Source organism: Artemia franciscana, chromosome 17 (assembly GCF_032884065.1).
Source record: "Artemia franciscana chromosome 17, ASM3288406v1, whole genome shotgun sequence".
Classification (NCBI taxonomy): domain Eukaryota; kingdom Metazoa; phylum Arthropoda; class Branchiopoda; order Anostraca; family Artemiidae; genus Artemia; species Artemia franciscana.
Genome location: NC_088879.1, coordinates 12,640,733 through 12,661,459, shown reverse-complemented (window position 1 = coordinate 12,661,459; position 20,727 = coordinate 12,640,733). Strand labels below are relative to the sequence as shown.

Sequence of the window (20,727 nt, the reverse complement as noted above, 5' to 3'; positions counted from 1 at the left end):
TATTATAATGAATAATCAACTAAAAGTTAAAAGAAACAACTTAATAAAAAAGAAACCAATAATGAACTTACAAGTTACAGAAAATAAAACTAATATTCAACTCAAAACGAACAGAAATTACTAAATAATTGAACGAGGAAGTTGTCTGTCTTTTACCCCAATTATTATTTTATTAGAAAAGCTATTATAAGAGATGAAACAGTTAAAAGAAACGGATGTTAGACTAAATAAAACCAATAATGATTTTACAGTGTACCCAAAATAAAATTGATATTCTATTCAAACTCTAAATGAACTGGGAAATTTTCCCCTTTGCACTCCAATCATAGCGTGATTGTTATATGTTATTCTGTTATAACCATATAAAGAAGATTTGCACATAGACGAAAATCTTCTTTATGGCCATTTTCATCTTTCTTGATCTTTTTTCCTTTTATAGAAGGGGCAGTCGATGCTTTACAGCACAATCAAGTGAGTGATAGTAAAATGTGATACTGGTATCACCTTTTCTTTTACGCCCATCATCTCTATCTCCATTTTCATCTTTTTTTTATTATCTTTTTCCTTTCTTAGAGAAGGAGTAGTCGATGTTTTACAGAACAATAAAGATGTTAATGTTTTACCAAACAATCAAGCTGTGATAGTTGAACGCGACACAGGTTGCGTATCACTTCTTTTCTACCTCCATCTTCTCTATATCTATTTCCATCTTTCTTATTCTTTTTACTTTGTTAGAGAAGAAGCTCTTGATATTTTACATCCCTATCAAAATGTGATGGTAGAACGTTATACCAGATGCGTATCACCTCTTCTCTGCATCCATCTTCTCCATGTCGTTTCTCCATTTCTTGTTATTTTTCCTTTTTTAGGGAAGGGTAGTTGATGCTTTACCACACAATCAAGTTGTGATAGTTGAACGCAACACTTGTTACGTATCACCTCTTCTCTATGCCCATATTCTCTATGTCTATTTTCATTTTTCTTATTCTTTTTCCTTTGTTAGAGAAGAAATACTCGATGTTGTACACCGTAATCAAGTTGTGACAGTGGAACGTGATACTCTGCATTCATCTTCTCCATGTCGTTTCTCCATTACTTGTTCTTTTTCCTTTTTTAGGGAAGGGTAGCTGATGCTTTACCACACAATCAAGTTGTGATAGTTGACCGCGACACTGGTTACGTATCACCTCTTCTCTATGTCTATATTCTCTATGTCTATTTTTCTTATTCTTTATCCTTTGTTAGAGAAGAAGTACTCGGTGTTGTATTCATATTTCCGTATTTTCTATGTCTATTTTCAGTTTTCTTATTCTTTTTCCTTTGTTAGAGAAGAAATACTCGATGTTGTACACCGTAATCAAGTTGTGACAGTGGAACGTGATACTCTGCATTCATCTTCTCCATGTCATTTCTCCATTACTTGTTCTTTTTCCTTTTTTAGGGAAGGGTAGCTGATGCTTTACCACACAATCAAGTTGTGATAGTTGAACGCGACACTGGTTACGTATCACCTCTTCTCTATGTCTATTTTTCTTATTCTTTATCCTTTGTTAGAGAAGTACTCGATGTTGTATTCATATTTCCATATTTTCTATGTCTATTTTCAGTTTTTTTTTATTCTTTTTCCTTTGTTAGAGAAGAAGTACTGGATGTTGTACATCACAATCAAGTTGTGATAGTAGAACGTGATACTGGATGCGTATCACCTCTTCTCTATTTCCATATTCTCTACGTCTATTTTCATTTTTCTTATTCTTTTTCCTTTGTTAGAGAAGAAGTACTCGATGTTGTACGTCATAATCAAGGTGTCACAGTAGAACGTGATACTCTGCATCCATCTTTTCCATGTCATTTCTCTATTTCTTGTTCTTCTTCCTTTTTTAGGGAAGGGTAGTTGATGCTTTACCACAAAATCCAAGTTGTGATAGTTGAACGCAACACTGGTTACGTATCACCTCTTCTCTATGTCCATATTCTCTCTGTCTATTTTCATTTTTTTTTATTCTTTTTCCTTTGTTAGAGAAGAAGTACTCGATGTTGTACATCACAATCAAGTTGTGATAGTAGAACGTGATACTGGATGCGTATCACCTCTTCTTTGTGTCCCTCTTCTCCATGTCCATTTTCATCTTTCTTAATCTTTTTCCTCTGTTAGAGAAGGGACAGTGCTTTACCACACAATCAAGTCGTGATATTTGAACGTGACACTGGTTGCGCGTCACCTCTACGTCCGTCTTCTCTATGTCCATTTTCGTTCTTCTTAATCTTTTGCCTTTTTTTAGAGAAGAAGTACTCGATGTTTTACATCACATCCAGTTGTGATAGTAGAAGGTGATAATGGATGTCTATCACCTCTACTCTGCACCCATTTGCTCTCTGTCCATTTTTCATATTTCTTAATCTTTTTTTCTTTTTTAGAGAAAAGGTAGTCGATGCTTTAGATCAAAATCAAGTTGTGATAGTAGAAGTTGATGCTGGATGCGTATCACCTCTTTCCTATATTCATCTTCTCTGTGGCCATTTTCATCTTTCTTAGTCTTTTCGCTTTTTCAGGGAAGAAATAGTCGATTCTTTACAGCACAATCAAGTTGTGATAGGAGAATGTGATGCTGTTTGCATATCACCTCTTCTCTGTCTATCACATCTATGTTTATTTTACTTCTTTCATAATTTTTATCCTTTTTAGAGAAGAGATAGTTGACGCTATACAACATAACCAAGTTGTGATAGTAGCTGGCGATACTGGTTGTGGAAAGTCGACTCAAGTCCCGCAATATTTACTTCATGCTGGATTTAAGAAAATAGGTCTGGATATAATTTATTAATAAATTTATTATTTTTTTCGAATTAAAATAGAATAACTAATAGAGTAATGGAATAAAATTAAATGAATGGTTTTAATATTAAAATAGTTGAACTATTGTTCAGTTTAAAATATAAAAAAAGACGTATTAGTCAGCATAAAACGTGAAAATACCTGAAAGAGCTTTTTTATGTCTCAGGAAGGCGCATCAAGGAGGAAATACGCAACAAAAGATACAAATTGAATTAAGCAAACAGAGCAATTGAAGTAAGTTAATTAGAACAAAACTATGGATTTTGTTTCCAGACCTTCTTTATTGGTGGGCTATTTATACCAGGAAGACAAACTATTTTACTCTTTGTAGAGTAAGTTACACTATTATTAACAACTCACTGCAGCACCAGACCGCCTGAGACCGACGCAGCTACGCACGCTCCTCCTCCACTCTAATCTATTTAGAGCCTAACTCTTTGCACCCTCCCAAGAAGTTTCTATTTCCCTTAAATCTTTCCTTACGACATCCTCCCACTCATTCGGGGACAACTTGATTTTTGTTCGGCCCTATTTTTGGCAGTCGTATTTCGCAGAACCTGGTCTAGCCATCTCAGCCTTTCTCTCATTATAGCTTAAAAAGTGGGGTTGAACTACATTTTTTGTATATCTCATTGTTTGAGGTACGGTCAGTCTTGTCGGTTGACCGACAAGGACTATTTTTGGCAGTCGTATTTTGCAGAACCTTGTCTAGCCATCTTTGCCTTTCTCTCATTATAGCTTAAAAAGTGGGGTTGAACTACATTTTTGGTATATCTCATTGTTTGAGGTACGGTCAGTCAGTCGGGTTCTCAAAATAATCCGTAGAAAATTTCTTTGGAAAAAATCGTGCAAGTCTTTCAGAGCTCCCACGCTTCAGGACCTTATATATATTGTATGTAATATATTCTACCCCAACCGAGGGTGATCTGTTTTCCGTTTAGCCCTAGAAGGTTTTCCTAAAAGGACAACCTGTCATACTTCATCTGCAGAACCTGCCCTAGCCACCTTAACCTTTGTCTCATTATAGCCCTAGAAAGCGGGATTGAAGCACATTTTTCGTACAACCTAATGTTGAAATACGGTCAGTCAGTCAGGTGACCAAGACAATCCGTAGACAGTTTCTCCGGAAAATATCTAGCTAATCAACCTTCGTTTTTTGGACCGCCAATCCTTCAAAACCATATTTGACCACTGTCATTACTTTAGCTTCCAATATTCTAATTTTTTTCGCTGACTTATCTTCCTAGTCATACAAACTTTTTTCAACGATGAAAAAACGCCTTGAGCCCTGGCTTCCCAACTTTTAACGTCTTCACTGTACCTACTATCTTTACTAATAATGTTACTGAGGTAAGTCAAACTGTCCACTTGATCTGTCTTTTTGTTACTCAACCTTACCTTTTCATATTCACTTATTCATAGCCTTAGTGACTTTATGTTCTTAACATTAATTTTAAAATTTATTTTAGCGTCCTGAACTAACAAAACCTCTAAAAGCTCATTTATTTTGTTTATGAATTTAATTTTAATTTTAATTTTTGTTTATTAATTTAAACATCTTGGATGTTTAAATCATCAGTATAATCGAAGTCCAGGAAAGTTTCACTTCCCCATTTGATTCCGTGTTCTCCCATTTCCTTTCCTCTGCTCCTTTCATAAAAATGATCCATATAAACTGGAATATTACATAACTTTTCTTAGCTCCTGATTTAATACGAAACCAGCTATTAACCTCATTTCCTACAGTAACCGAAGCAATGGTATTCTCATACATAGCACTTATCACTTTAATATAATTGTCTGGTTACCCTACAAGGTTAAAACCTCCGCAAAAGGTCTTCTATTAACTGAATCAAACACTTGCTCATAATCTGTAAACTGGCTAAAGGACTAAAGGTGTCTTATGACACAGCACTTCTCAATTATTAACTTAAGAGTGGAAATTTGGCCGACACATCCTCTACTCTTCCTAAAACTGCACTGTTCCTCTCTTAAAACGTCGTTTACAGAATCTTTAAGTCTAAAAAGTAACATCATACTAAGTATTTGTCTACCAACAGAAATCAGGCTAATGCCTATATAATTACCACACTCACCCCTATCACCGTTCTTATTCATGGGTTTAATTAGGGTTTTCCCAATAACACTTTGTAGGCCTACTTCCCCTTTTAAAAAATCATATTTATATGATTTATCATATCTTCAGTAACTTATTTGTAACCTCATAACCCCTGTATTTAAGAAACTTATTTACCACACTATCAGCACCTGGGGTCTTATTATTTGTAATCCCTTTAGTACTGTCACTAGTTCTGTCTCATAAAATAAATCTTCCTTCACATCCAAGCTGTCATAAACTTTCTTATCTTCCTCTATATCTTTTCCTGGAACTCTATTTCTGTTTTTTACATTCTAAAAATGTTTTGCCCATCTCCCTTTAACTCTTTTCTTATCACTGATTGTGGCCCCGTTCCTATCTTTAACTGGGACAAGTATAGATTGACTACTCCATCTTAATTTATTAACCCGCCAGCACAATATTTTCATTTAATGCTGTCTAGCTACATCTTCCAGATACTCGGCAATTTTATCCATGGCCTCCACTTCACACCTTCTTAGTTCATATTTTAATGCTTTTTCCGCTTTTGGGACATTCCTCTTATGTTCATAAAATTTATCACTAAGATAATTCTTGTAGAAGCCCCTTCTCTTCATTATTAAACATAAAGCATTTTTACTAATATTCCTAGCTGCGTTCATAACTTTCTTCCCTAAGACACTATCAGCAGCTTCACTAATTATTTTACGAAAATAATGCCATCCATCTTCTACATTGTCAAATATTAAACTCTCCAGTTTAGTATTCATCTGTTCCTTTTTTTATCATTATTACAGGCTTTGTGGCTCTATCACAGATGATGATATGCGGCTAGTCCTGGTAATTACCTCATTTTTGAACACTGAGATATTTATTATACCTTTTCATGAACGAGTCTAGGAAAGGATTTTCCGGAGTTACCTCTGCCGGCAAGCTATTCGAAGTGACGACTGATCGCCGGGCAAAACTCGTTTTCAGATATACTTGGCGGGGAGAATACCTGAAGAACGCCAAATCTCCCACCCCAGAAAACTTCACAGATTTTAACCATCCCCCCCACCTGGTTCCATAGGATAAATTCCGCCCTCCCCTCTTCCAAGTGTCGGAATTGGCGCGAATTACTGGATTAGCCATAAAGCTGATAAGAGTTTTCAAGAGTTAAGGTTACTTTGTTAGATAAGGACGGTCAGTGATCTTAAACTTATCCTTAGTAAAGTTATTGCTAAACCTCAAGAAGCTCTGATAGTTGGTGCTTCTTGCCATCTACTGAGCTCAAGCTTTGAGACTGCTTTCCAAGATAGCAAAGATTCCCAAATCCACGACCTGGCCCTGACTGGAAAACGCTTTCTAGGCCTAAAATCTAGTTAATTTTGCCCAGATTAAGATAAATTCTTTTTGCTTCTTGTTTTTCTTTTTTTATATATATATTCTCAGATGTTGAATTTATCTGTCTTGGGATGCATATGACCTTAGCATAGCCAAATGAGAAGGTTTCCACTTAGTTCTTCAGCCCTAACCTTGAAGAGGGTCATGTCTTTCATGTAGTACCCATTAATTGTGCCTTTTGCAACTACAACTAATAATAATACCTCAACACAGCTGGTATTGATCTGAGGTAACCACTGTACATGATTTTTTTTTGTACCCAAATCTGCTAGTGGCAGTATGAAACGAACGAGTTCATTGATTTGCTGTTAATGGCTATTTTGGAAGAAAGTGGTATGTTAAATTAAGATGAGGAAGCATTACCTTCTCAAATATGTTGCTAAACACAGCAGGGATATTGGTCAACAATTAGGTAAATCAATATGATACCTACCCTAAAATAGCATTGATACCCATGTAGCATGATACCTAATACCTCATGATATCACTAGCATGCTTGTCTCCTTCAAGGTGATAATTAAGATTCTCTCTTGAGCTACATCAATAATACCTACGTATGTGGCATTTAATTGCCTAACCGAGGTGTTTCAATGCCAAGATTTGTACCAGACTTCTTGAACCACACTGAAAATACATGGCAAGGTGAAACCTCGAATTACAAGGTGAAAACCTCGAATGCCACAGAGGATTTCCACAGTGCCCTTAATGGTATGTCTATCTGTGCTCATCCAAGTTTTGGAAGCTCCTTGATGGACCAAAAAGTGACATGTTGTTCAATGTCTGGTGGTATTACAGGTTGCTGAAAATTTCAGAATATGCACAGTCAAAAAATTTCAAAATGTAAATACTTGCTCAACGACTTTCCATACTCATATAAACATACCCTCAGGAAGAAAACAAAATGAGATACATGAAAGTAATTGCTCATACGCAAAGGATAAATAGATGCTTTGAATGTAAAATACACACAAAGCCATGTTTTTCCTATAACTGTTTGCATATTTCCGCCCAAGAAGAATACTATGGGCATTAGGAATGTAGTAACACTGGAATATTGGTCAGGTCAAAGCTTTTGGTCAGGTCAAAGCTTCAATAAATTTTGAAGAGAAAAACAATTACAGTTGTCAAGGATTTTATGAAAAAATAGCAGAAAATAAATACGAAATGCCCAAACGCATTTTGCTCATTGGAGTCGAGCTTTTCTCTATGAGTCGCGTTTTCCTATTCAGAAAAATTGCAACCATTGTAATCTTTTTGCTCCTTTTTCAAAACAATATAAAAAAATACTCACGTGACAAAAAATTGAAACATATCTGAGTTATGTGGTAGTTAAGTTGATGGTGGCTGAGTTATGTGATGGTTCAACTATGCAGTGGTTGAGTTGATGGTGGTTGAGTTGTATGGTGGTTGAATTTAAGGTTGTTGAGTTCAGGATGGTTGAATTGTTTGATGGTCGTTGAGTTGTTTGGTAGTTGAATTCAAGGTAGTTGAGATCTATGGGAATCGACACTGTCAATAAAAGATGATGTTTAATACAGCTGAGAGATTGCAGAAATTTAGCGAAAAATTGCATAAATTCCGAATGGTAAACATCAGATTACTTTTGATAGTTTTTCAAGAAAACTTGGCTATTAAAAGCAATTTTAAGACCAACATTGATAAATTTATTCATTATTTTTATCCGTTGTTTTTGTGTAATAATTTGTATAGTTTATGATTTAATTAGATTTTGGAGTTTTTTATATTTTATAGTAAAAAAATTCTAAGGTTTGAATTGTGAGTTAAAAAATTCAAGGTTTTTTTCTAGTACCCTTGTGGAAAGATGTTTTTTTCTGTTTTTTTTTTAGCATTGTTTTCCAAAATATCAACAACTCAACCAAAAATTTTAAAGGCTATGACACGAAAACTGTGGGTGGGTGCTTAAAAAAAATCTGATGTGGTTTTTTATTTTGACGCACAAAAATCACTTTGGGAGATTTCGTTAAATTTCTTCTTTTTTTTCCAAAATACACAAATTTTGCCAAAACACGTAACAAACTTTGTCGTGAAATTTATAGATAATGGGAAAACTCTCGGACTCCCCATTTGGGTTCATTAGCCTTGTTTCAGAGCATAAAGCAGCTTCTTTGGATCAAAAATAGTGTAATAGAACAGTAACTTTCATAACATAAAGGCAAATTTGGCAAAACAATGTTACCAAACATTACCAATATCTAAAGCTGAGTTTACTAAGATTATAAAAGATAGGAGGTTTTAGATTTTATAAGAGGGGAAAGGTGGGGGGGAGGGGGTTGTAACTCGTGAATCCCTGGAACAAATATAAATTTCAAAGATTGAAAAAGTAGCATCTAAAAAATTTAAAAATTTATTTCTTGATGTCGGATGGGTTTCTAAGATTAGTGTCTTTTTAAAACCAAAAAATTAGATTGGAAAAAGGGAAGGAATTTGTGAATTAACAGTTTTCAATTTAATCCGAATTGTGTTTAATTGTATTAATGCATTTATTTAGTTTAATTATTAGTTTGTATATTTTAAGTTTAACTTATTTAGTTAGTTTGATTTGAATTATATAGAGTTTTAATTATCAGTAATTATGTTTATAATTATTAATGTGATATTTAGCAAGATATTTTATTAACGCCTGTAAGTTATATCACTTATATATAAGACATTTTATGTCGTACATTTTATTGTCCTTTATATAAAACATTTTAAACTATGTTTCATAAGATATACAAAAGCTATTTAATTTTTAGTCTATTTTTATAGACAATTAAACTGTTCTTCTTTGTTCTTAATTTCTCTTTCTTTATTTATTTTAGCCTGCACTCAGCCCCGTCGAATTGCTTGTATTTCCCTGTCAAATCGTGTGTCTTTTGAAACTCTTGATGAATTTGGGTCTCAAATAGGATATCAAATACGATTTGAAAAAATGAAGACTAGCCACACAAAAATAGTATTTCTTACCGAAGGGCTACTTCTCCGACAGGTGAGATAAAAGGAAAGCTGAAAAAAAATAATAGCCTTTAAAAATACTTTTCTTACAGAAAAGCTACATTTTTGTCTTTAAAAAGCTAAAAAAAGAAAAGAAAATCAAAGACTAGCCAAATAAAAGTAGTGTTGTAGTGTACTTTTAGTTATAAAAGGACTACATCTTTGACAGGTGAGATTTAAAAAAAAACTTGAAACAAAAATCAAAGACTAGCCAAATAAAAATATTATTGTTTGTGGAAGGACTACCTTTCCGACTGGTGAAATTAAAAGAAACCTGAAAAAATGGATACTAGCCGCGCATCATTGTTTTTACTTATAGAAGGGCTACATCTCGGACACGTACGATTTTTAAAAAGCTGAAATAAAAATCAAAGATCAGCCAAATAAAGATAGTGTTGCTTATGGAAGGGCTACCTTTCTGACAGGTAAAATAAAAAGAAAGCTGAGAAAATGGATACTAGCCACGCATCATTACTTTTACTTATAGAAAGGCTACATCTTGGATACGTAAGATTTTTAAAAAGCTGAAACAAATATCAAAGACTAGCCAAATAAAGATAGTGTTGCTTATGGAAGGGCTACCTTTCTGACAGGTAAAATAAAAAGAAAGCTGAAAAAATGGATACTAGCCACGCATCATTACTTTTACTTATAGAAAGGCTACATCTTGGATACGTAAGATTTTTAAAAAGCTGAAACAAATATCAAAGACTAGCCAAATAAAAATAGTGTTGCTTATGGAAGGACTACTTTTCCGGCAGGTGAGATAAAAAGAAAGGTAAAAAATTGAATACTAGCCACGGTAAAATACTTTTTCTTGTATAACGGCTACGTCTCGGACAGGTGAGATTCTTAAAAAGCTGGAAAAAAACTGAGAGACTAAAGCAAATCAAAATAGTATTGATTATGGAAGGGTTACTTCTCTGGCAGATGAGATTAAAAGAAAGCTGAAAAAATGCATACTAGCCACGATTTAATACTTTTTCTTGTTTAAGGGCAGTTGTTTACGTCTCGGACAGGTGAGATTCTTAAAAAGTTGAAAACAATTCAAAGACTAGCCAAATAAAAGTAGTGTTATAGTGTACTTTTAGCTATAGAACGGCTACATCTTTGACAGGTGAGATTAAAAAATACTTGAAACAAAAATCAAAGACTAGCCAAATTAAAGTTGCCTATGGAAGGGCTACCTCTCAAACTGGTGAAATAAGAAAAAACCTGAAAAATGGATACTAGCCGCGCATTATTACTTTTACTTGTAGAAGGGCTACATCTCGGACACGTAAGATTTAGGTGTTTGATCAAAAATCAAAAACTAGCCGAATAAAAATAGTGTTGCTTATGAAAGGACTACTTCTCCGGCAGGTGAGGTACAAAGAAAGATGAAAAATGAATACTAGCCCTGTAAAAGTACTTTTTATTATAGAAGGGCTACATCTTGGACAGGTGAAATTTTTAAAACGCTAAAAAAATCAAAAGACTTGCTGAATAAAAATAGTGCTGCTTATGAAAGGGCTACTTTTCCAGCAGGTGAAACAAAAAAAAGCTAAAAAAATGAATACCAGCCGTACAAAATTCCTTTGAATTATAGAAGGACTACATCTTGGACAGGTGATATTTAAAAAAAAGCTGAAACAAAAATCAATGATTAACCAAATAAAAATAGTGTTGCTAATGGAAGGGCTGCTTATCTGACAGGTGAGATAAAAAGAAAGCTGACAAAAATTAATACTAGTCACGCAAAAATGTTTCTTCTTATAGAAGGTTTACATCTAGGACAAGTGAGATCCTTAAAAAGCTGAAAAAAAAAATCAAAGACTAGCCACACAATAATAGTATTTCTTACGTAGGGGCTTAAATGCGTTCTGAGACCATACTAGCTATGTATGACGTATGAAAATAAGAAAGGAAATAATAAATGAAAAGAGAAAAATCAAATAGGTGAATAACGAGGATTTAATCCTCGTTTTTCACCTATTAGATTTTTCTCTTTTCATTTATTTGTTCCTTTCTTGTTTTCATACGTAAGGGCTTTTTCTCCTACAGGTAAAGTAAAAAAAAAGGTATAAAACGAACAATAGCCGCACAACAATGTTTTCCTTGTTTATTGAAGGATTACTTCTCCGATAGGCAATATTAAAAAACAAGATTAAAAATCCTAGATATAAGACTCTTCTGATGGAAGCATTATAATAACATAAAAAGCGTTAACGTTTCATTCTCTAATAGACGCTTTCTCTAAATATAATATTCGCTGATTTGAAAACACACACCCATTCTCCTTTTCCAAAGTTCTCTGATATAACACTAGGGTATATACAAAAAAAGAAACTTTACTAGTGAAATTCTTACTTTATGATATGTAGCAAGTTTCCATAAATATTCTTAATAGTAAAATGTTAGTTTGAAAACAAATTTAAGGGAATATCAAAATACCCTGAAACCCCTAAAAAATGATGTCGGATTGAAGCAAGAGTACACAAAATGGAACTGCCGTGGCCGAAAACTATATCCAGAAAATTTTGTTCTCCTTGGCTTGAACAACAAGGAATCCCTTTTTTGCAGGGATAGCACTGATGTTTCCTCTTTTTTTATAATAAAAGGGATTTGGGTGTTTCCTTTTGTGTTGATTATTTATTAAAATTTTTATGTTCCTCTTGTCTATGAATCTCCCTTACCTTAGATCACATCATTATCATTGATGGTGCATAGGTCGTCGATAAAGTCTTAAAGAATCCAAGACGATGAATCTTCTTTACCACGAAAACCAACAAAACTTCATAAGAAGTTTAAAAAAGTGTTTAGTGGAGATTTTCTTTTTTATTTAAAAAATTCGATGACCAAAACAAGATTGGTGTTTATGCCAAAAAATTAAAGAAAGACTTATTTTTCATGAAGACTGTCGGTATAGTCCCTGAAAAGTTTTTTGTTGGAATTGAACCCCATGTTTCGTAAAGCTTTACCCATTTTAAGCTTATACTATTTTCTTAGTATTTTTTGATCTTTGCATAACCACGAATATCTCCTGATTGACTGTTTGTGTTGTTAAACGTTGACGATAAAGTGTTGATTCGATCTCATGATCAGAGGCGTCCTTCCATCAGTTTGTAGTTTTGAATCCTACTTGAACACGACTTGCATAGAAGTATTGCGTTTCGGAAGAGTGGACAAAAAGAAATTATTTCTATCTAAGAAAAAAAAGTCAATTTTTCCATTTGACAGTAATTTACAGTTGAATTTTAAAGTAAATTACATTCATCAGTGTGATTATACTATTTATTCACTGGTGCACTCTTACTATTTATTATATACTATCATTATTATAATAGTATGTTACTGTATATTATTTTCTTATTTACTATTATTAATTTTATACTATTTTCTTCTCAAACTACTTACTTCACTGACCACTTTTCTGCTTTGTGAATTGATTTTTTCTTAAAGTTTTTATTTTCTACTTGATAATTGCTCAGGCTAGCTTGAGTAAATGTTACATTTTTCCATGAGCACGCCAAAAAAGTATTCTCAGAATCTAGGAGGGGGTGGGCGGTACAAAATTAAACTAAACTGTAAAGGCAACTGTTCCCTACTCCCTCCAATTTACGCCTTTTGATAGTTGCATACTTTCATACTGGCCTTTTTTTTTCTTAATTCCAGGTGGCATCAGATCCGACGCTGTCAGGCTATGACGTTATAATTGTAGATGAGGTTCATGAGAGGCATCTGCCGGCAGACTTTTTGCTTGGAGTTTTAAAATGTCTTATAGAAGTCAGATCTGATGTTAAACTTGTCTTAATGTCAGCAACTATAAACATTGAATTATTTCAAAATTATTTTGAAGGAAGAGCACCTGTTATTAAAGTAAGTGGCATTGGTAGAGCTAAGCGGCATATTGGGAGGGGACTTTTTGCAGGAGGAATTCCGGAGAAATAGCAGATTGTAGATTAGGTTATAGTGGTAGTTAGTGGCATATTGGTAGTAAGTGGTAGCATATTTTGAATAAGATTATTTATTTAATGTTATTGTTGTTTAATTTTTTTTTGTAATGTTATTGTTAGTTTTCGCTTGTATTTACTCCACTGTTTACATTTTTATATAAGTGGGCTATATATATATATATATATATATATATATATATATATATATATATATATATATATATATATATATATATATATATATATATATATATATATATATATATATATATATATATATATATGTATATATATATATATGTATATATATGTATATACATATATATATACATATATATATATATATATATATATATATATATATATATATATATATATATATATATATATATATATATATATATATATATATATATATATATATATATATATATATATATATATATATATATATATATATATATATATATATATATATATATATATATATATCCCTGTCCCGGTGTCCCGGTCGTCATTTACATCCCCCTGTTTCCCCCGGTGTCCCCGTTGTAGTTGTGTCCCTGTGTCCCGGTCGTCATTTATATTCCCTGTGTCCCGGTCGTCATTTGTATCCCGGTGTCCCGGTCTGTATATACATTCGTTTTTTAGTTTTGTTTTTCTCCTTTATTTTTTTCCTTTTTTTTTCTTTTTTAGCTTATTTAGATTTTTAGATTTTTTAGTTTTTTTTATTAGTTTTTAGTTTTTTTTTCTTTTTAGTTTTTTTGTCCCGGTCGTCATTTATATCCCCCTGTTTCCCCCGGTGTCCCCGTTGTAGTTGTGTCCCTGTGTCCCGGTCGTAATTTATATTCCCTGTGTCCCGGTCGTCATTTGTATCCCGGTGTACCGGTCTGTATATACATTCGTTTTTTAGTTTTGTTTTTCTCCTTTATTTTTTTCCTTTTTTTTTCTTTTTTAGTTTATTTAGATTTTTTAGTTTTTTTATTAGTTTTTAGTTTTTTTTTCTTTTTAGTTTTTTTGTAGTTTTTACCTTCTTTTTAGTTTTGTTAATTTTTTTTTTTACTTATGTCCTGGTCGTCATTTATACTCCCTGTGTCCCGGTGCTTTGTTGATTGCTAATCGAACATTCCTTTTGTCCTGGTCGCTTTCTCTTTGAGTGTCGTCATTTATTTTTTTCTTTTTTAGTTCTTTTAGTTTTTACCTTTTTTAGTTTTTTTTTAGTTTTTTAGATGAAAATTTTTTTTAGTTTTTTCCTTTTTTTCTTTTTAGTTTTTTATTGGTTTTTACCTTTATGTTAGCTTATTTTTCAGTTTTTTCCTTTTTTTTATTTTTTTTTTTTTTTTTTATTTTTTTAGTTTTTTACCTTTTTTTAGTTTTTTTAGTTTTTTTAGTTTTTTAGCTTTTTTACTTTTTTTATTAGTTTTTAGTTTTTTTGTAGTTTTTGCCTTTTTTTAGTTTTTTCAGTTTTTTTTTTAGTTTTTTATTGGTTTTTACCTTTATTTTAGCTTATTTTTCAGTTTTTTCCTTTTTTTTAGTTTTTTTTAGTTTTTAGTTTTTTTAGTTTTTTACCTTTTTTTAGTTTTTTTAGTTTTTTTAGTTTTTTAGCTTTTTTATTTTTTTTATTAGTTTTTAGTTTTTTTTTGTAGTTTTTGCCTTTTTTTTAGTTTTTTTAGTTTTTTAGCTTTTTTATTAGTTTTTAGTTTTTTTTGTAGTTTTTGCCTTTTTTTAGTTTTTTTAGTTTTTTAGCTTTTTTATTTTTTTTATTAGTTTTTAGTTTTTTTGTAGTTTTTGCCTTTTTTTAGTTTTTTCAGTTTTGACGTCACCTGATCCAGTTTTTTCAGGTGACGTCACCTGATCCACGATCCACAGACAACTTATTTTTATATATATAGATAGTTTTTTTTTTTACTTATGTCCTGGTCGTCATTTATACTCCCTGTGTCCCGGTACTTTGTTGATTGCTAATCGAACATTCCTTTTGTCCTGGTCGCTTTCTCTTTGAGTTTCGTCATTTATTTTTTTCTTTTTTAGTTCTTTTAGTTTTTACCTTTTTTAGTTTTTTTTAGTTTTTTAGATGAAAATTTTTTTTAGTTTTTTCCTTTTTTTCTTTTTAGTTTTTTATTGGTTTTTACCTTTATTTTAGCTTATTTTTCAGTTTTTTCCTTTTTTTTAGTTTTTTTTTATTTTTTATTTTTTTTAGTTTTTTACCTTTTTTTAGTTTTTTTAGTTTTTTTAGTTTTTTAGCTTTTTTACTTTTTTTATTAGTTTTTAGTTTTTTTTTGTAGTTTTTGCCTTTTTTTAGTTTTTTCAGTTTTTTTTTAGTTTTTTATTGGTTTTTACCTTTATTTTAGCTTATTTTTCAGTTTTTTCCTTTTTTTTAGTTTTTTTTTAGTTTTTAGTTTTTTTAGTTTTTTACCTTTTTTTAGTTTTTTTAGTTTTTTTTAGTTTTTTAGCTTTTTTATTTTTTTTATTAGTTTTTAGTTTTTTTTTGTAGTTTTTGCCTTTTTTTAGTTTTTTTAGTTTTTTAGCTTTTTTATTAGTTTTTAGTTTTTTTTGTAGTTTTTGCCTTTTTTTAGTTTTTTTAGTTTTTTAGCTTTTTTATTTTTTTTATTAGTTTTTAGTTTTTTTTTGTAGTTTTTGCCTTATTTTAGTTTTTTCAGTTTTGACGTCACCTGATCCAGTTTTTTCAGGTGACGTCACCTGATCCATCCACAGACAGACAGACAACTTATTTTTATATATATAGATATAAAGGTAGTATATATAGGTAGAATATAGGGTAGTAAGTGGCATATTGGGAGGAGAGTTTTTGCAGGAGGAATTCCGGAGAAATAGCAGACTGTAGATTAGACTACAGTGGTAGTAAGTGGCATATTGGTAGTAAGTGGTAGTATATGTAAAGATAGTAAATATGGTAGTAAGTGACATATTGGGAGGGGACTTTTTGTGGGAGAAATTCCTTAGAAATAGCAGACTGTAGATTAGGCTATAGTTGTAGTAAGTGGCATATTGATAGTAAGTGGTAGTATATGTAAAGATAGTATATATGGCAGTAAGTGACGTATTAGGAGGGAAATTTTTCGCGCGAGGAATTCCGAAGAAATAGTAGACTGTAGATTAGGCTATAGTGGTAGCAAGTGGCGGATTGGTAGTAAGTGGTAGTATATGTGAAGGTAGTATATAGAGGTACCACAAAGGTAGTATATAAATGTATATAAAAGTAGTATATATGTTAGTAAGTGTCATGAGGTACTAAGTGGCATATTAGGACAGGACTTTTTGCAGGAGAAATTCCGGGAAATAGCAGACTGTAGATTTGGCAATAGTGGTAGTAAGTTGCATATTGGGAGGGGACTTTTTGCAGAAGGAATTCCGGAGAAATAGCAGACTGTAGATTAGGCTATTGCGTAAAATAGAAAAATCTTTTAATCTTCGGATGCCAGGCGGGTTGGTGACAAAGAGCAAAAGCGCCGAAAAGGTTTTTCTTTTCTTCTTTTTGTCTCTTTTCATTATAAATAATTTTAATTCAGCTTGTGGTTGTAGCCGATTTAAGTAGAGTCTAGAGAATTACTAGAGTAGTGTGTAGACATCAAACTCTACCGTTCAGTAAACATAAATAAATAATTGAAATGCTATCAATAACCTGTGCCCGAGACTTAAAAATAAAATGAACACAACACAAGGGTTAGAAAAGAGCAAAGGTTTTAATTTTAAGAGAGTTACGGTTTTAGTTTTTATTATATTATTTTGGGGGAAAAAATCCGAAGAAAATGTATATGTATGCATATGTATTGAGTTATTTAGTTGAATTTATTGATATTGGTTGTGGTAGTCGTTCGCCCTCAAAGGTTTGTTTTTTCTTGAACGGCTACTTTTGAAATGATTAAATTGTGTTGTATGTTTTTTTTTGTTTAATAAAGTTTAATCCAATCTAGTAATATAATTGCATTATTTGCTTCAATCTTGGTTAGATATTAAAAACAAACCAACTAATGACTAATATGTGAGCAAAATAAAATATTCCTAGGGTATTTAAATTATTAAAAGGCGAGAAGTTTACATTGTGAACCTGGAAAGGAACAATTTATACTCATATCTAAACCAAGCTCTGTTGTTGACCAAACACCAACACATACTGCTCTTCTAAAATTCTTTTCGTGTCTCGTCTTCGTTCTATATTTGATCCCCCTTTTAACAAAAACCAATTTATCGAAACAAAAACGAACTTCAAGGTTATATCAAGAAAGGATTTAGGTAAATAAATCTTATTTTAACAATTCTTACAAGTAATTCTTACAGTATTTTTTTACGATAATTCTATGGTAATTCTAATTCTCTTACGGTAAATTCCTACAGTAAATTCTTAAAGTAATTCTGATTCTCTTACGGTAAATTCCTACAGTAATTCTTATAGTAATTCTAATTCTCTTACGGTAAATTCTTAAATAATTCTTATGAGTAAACTCTTACGGTAATTCTAATTCTCTTGTGGTAAATTCTTACAGTAATTCTACGGTAATTCCAATTCTCTTATGGTAAATTCTTACGAGTAAATTCTTACTAGCTAACTAAAAATTATGGACTTGGTTTGGTTCTTGTTCTTTATGGTTTTCATCAAAGGACAAAAGAAAAGAAACAGCGGATGTGCTTTGAAAACTTTTGGAACGAGGGAAACAAGGAGCCAAAGCAGTAGATTAGCTGAAAATTTCTTCATGATAGGGTTCATTCTGGTTCCTATTCTAGTGTTGTCCCCTGTCTGTTTTTTTAGCAATTTGTAAGACAACCAAACTAGGCCGATTACATAAATAATAGGCAAAGAGTTTATAGGACGACCCACATTAAAAAAGTGGGTATAATATTCAAATATACTTTATTTAATTTAATTGTAGCTCGGAAATTTTAGTTGGAGCCAAACTAAATCCCAAAGGATAAAACAATGCTACCACTACACAAATTTGGGTACTAGTGTATAAAACGCCACTCACTCAAGTGTTTCATTTAATTAGACCCGGTTTCTTTGACGCTCAATTCTAATGAAATGTCACAAAATATTATGAAAATGTAATACTTTGGAAACAAATTAGGACTATATATTTGCACATTAGGGGGGGGGAGGGGGTAAATAATAGTGGGTCTGCATATAAAATGTGTTAGATACAATTATTCTGCATATTATGAAGTAAAAATTGTTTATAACTTCGAACTATTCAAATACTTTCCCCATCCACCCCCTAACCCCACCCACCCAACACCCGCCTACCCACCAATGTGAAAATATATAGCCCACGATATATATTTCCCATCTGTTCTGTCACCTGTCTTTGTTTTGTCTCACGCTAAGCTGAAAGAAGCTAGCGAAGAAACTAGTTTGTTCGTGTGTTTTAGACAGCGTAGACTTGAGTGAGTGGTGTGTAATGGACAAGTATCCAAATTTGAAGTCCTGGATGCGCTTAGTTTTTTTTTTACGAATAACAGAACAAGTCTTTGGACCCCTCTTCCCCCCAAAAATTACTGTGCTACATTAACTTGCGTAAAGTATAGACGTTAGAACTCTTGTAACGTTGGTGTTAGTTTTTGTTGTTAGCTGAATTTATCGTGTTTTTTTTTTGCTGAGACGGCTGTTAAATATACGGCTGAATCGTTTAGTTAATTTTCTTCTGAAAATTAATGTCCGTTTGCATTTACAGAAAAAAAATATACATATAATAAGTGACGCGGATTTCTAAAAATTAGTGACACCTATCGAAAGCTGAGAAAATACTGAGAAAAACTTCCTCTCTCTTTCTCTCTCTGCGTTCCTCTCTCTCTCCATTTCCTTTCTCTCTCCATTTTCTTCCCTCTCTGACCCTTTTTCTCTTTCTCTCTATCTCTCTGTCTTTCTTTCTCCCTCTTAAGCTTGTGCAGCTTCCTTAGTCTCATTGTTCTTGTAGATCTTCCTTCTTCATGGATCTTTCTTTTAGGTTCCTGGGCGTCTGTTTCCAATTAATGTTGAATACAGGCCACTGTCAATAGAAGATAAATCCAGCGAAAAGATCAACCCTGATCCTTATATTCGTATCATGCAGTTAATTGATCACAAATATCCTGGTAAGCCTGTTAATGCGAAAATTATTTTTATACAATTTATTTTTATATTTTACGAACATTCCCTGTGTCCCCGTCGTCATTTGTGTAATTTCTCTTTGAGTGTCCCGGTCGTCATTTATATTCCCTGTGTCCCGGTCGTCATTTGTGTCCCGGTCTGTAATTTCGTCTGTCGACAAACATGACGTCAGTCGACAAACAACTTCATGACGACATACAGCTCAATCCTTATAATGACGTCAGTCGACAAACAGTACGTCAGTCGACACACAAACATGACGTCAGTTGACAGACAGACAAACAAACAACTTATTTTTATATATATAGATACGATCAGCGTCGGTACTATCCAAAATGTTTGAAGGGTGAGCAAGAGATTTTACCGTCTGGCCGGTCATTTTTACCGACTGTTTCTGGCAAAAATTAGCATAATATCCGTTTCGAATACAATACGTAAAATTACGGCAGGAGTCGGTGCTCCATTTACCAACCGTGATTCAGATTTCGGTACATATCATGTCACTATTTTAATGCTGTTTATTTGACCAAATGGAAAATTGTGGCATCATCTGTAAAATCACGGCAGAAGTCGGTAAAACCGCTGCATTTACCAACCGTGATTCAGATTTCGGTATATATCATGTCACTATTTTAATGCTGCTAGTTTGACCAAATGGAAAATTGTGGTATCATCTGTAAAATCACGGCAGGAGTCGGTAAAACCGCTCCATTTACCAACCGTGATTCAGATTTCGGTACATATCATTTCACTATTTTAATGCTGTTTATTTGACCAAATTTGACCTAATTGTGGCATCATCTGTAAAATCACGGCAGGAGTCGGTAAAACCGCTGCATTTACCAACCGTGATTCAGATTTAGGTACATATCATGTCACTATTTTAATGGTGTTTATTTGACCAAATGGAAAATTGTGTCACTATCTGTAAAATCACAGCCAAAGTCGATAAAACTACTGAGTTTACCGACCAAGTTGGAAATTTATGTAGTTTACATGGCAGTATTTTCGTGATTTTTATTGAACCGAACAAGAATTTACGTGGTGTCGGCGATATCGTGGCGCAAAGGGCCACGATCTTTCCGTTTACTTTTTTTACCGAAAGACTAAAAACATTGGACGCGTCCCGCTCTGCCTCCATACGTGACCGCCATGGCTGCTTTATCTTGTTAAATCTTTAAGTTCTGTTTTCCATTCTTTTACAGTGCTCCTCTTAAAATTCAATAATTTGAAATTTTTGGGGTAGCAGTCACTATAAAAAAAAAAAAAAACAAGGAATATTAAAAACGCAGAGTTTAATGGGCTTTTTAACTGTATGATTCCCTCCCTCTGCATTTTTTTTTTATTGCGAAAATGTCTTTTTGGGGAAATTCTG

At 32.6% G+C, this 20,727-nt stretch overlaps 1 protein-coding gene across 2 annotated transcripts in view; it reads left to right on the top strand.

The window, feature by feature from the left end:
* LOC136037873 (probable ATP-dependent RNA helicase DHX34) overlaps nt 1–20,727 on the top strand; it is a 291,716-nt gene that overhangs the window by 141,179 nt on the left and 129,810 nt on the right. For both annotated transcript variants that reach the window (XM_065720723.1, XM_065720724.1), the window contains exons 4-7: nt 2,687–2,805; nt 9,143–9,309; nt 12,969–13,172; nt 19,210–19,336. In XM_065720723.1, the coding sequence (XP_065576795.1) occupies nt 2,687–2,805; nt 9,143–9,309; nt 12,969–13,172; nt 19,210–19,336 (617 nt within the window). The remainder of the gene's footprint in view (nt 1–2,686; nt 2,806–9,142; nt 9,310–12,968; nt 13,173–19,209; nt 19,337–20,727) is intronic.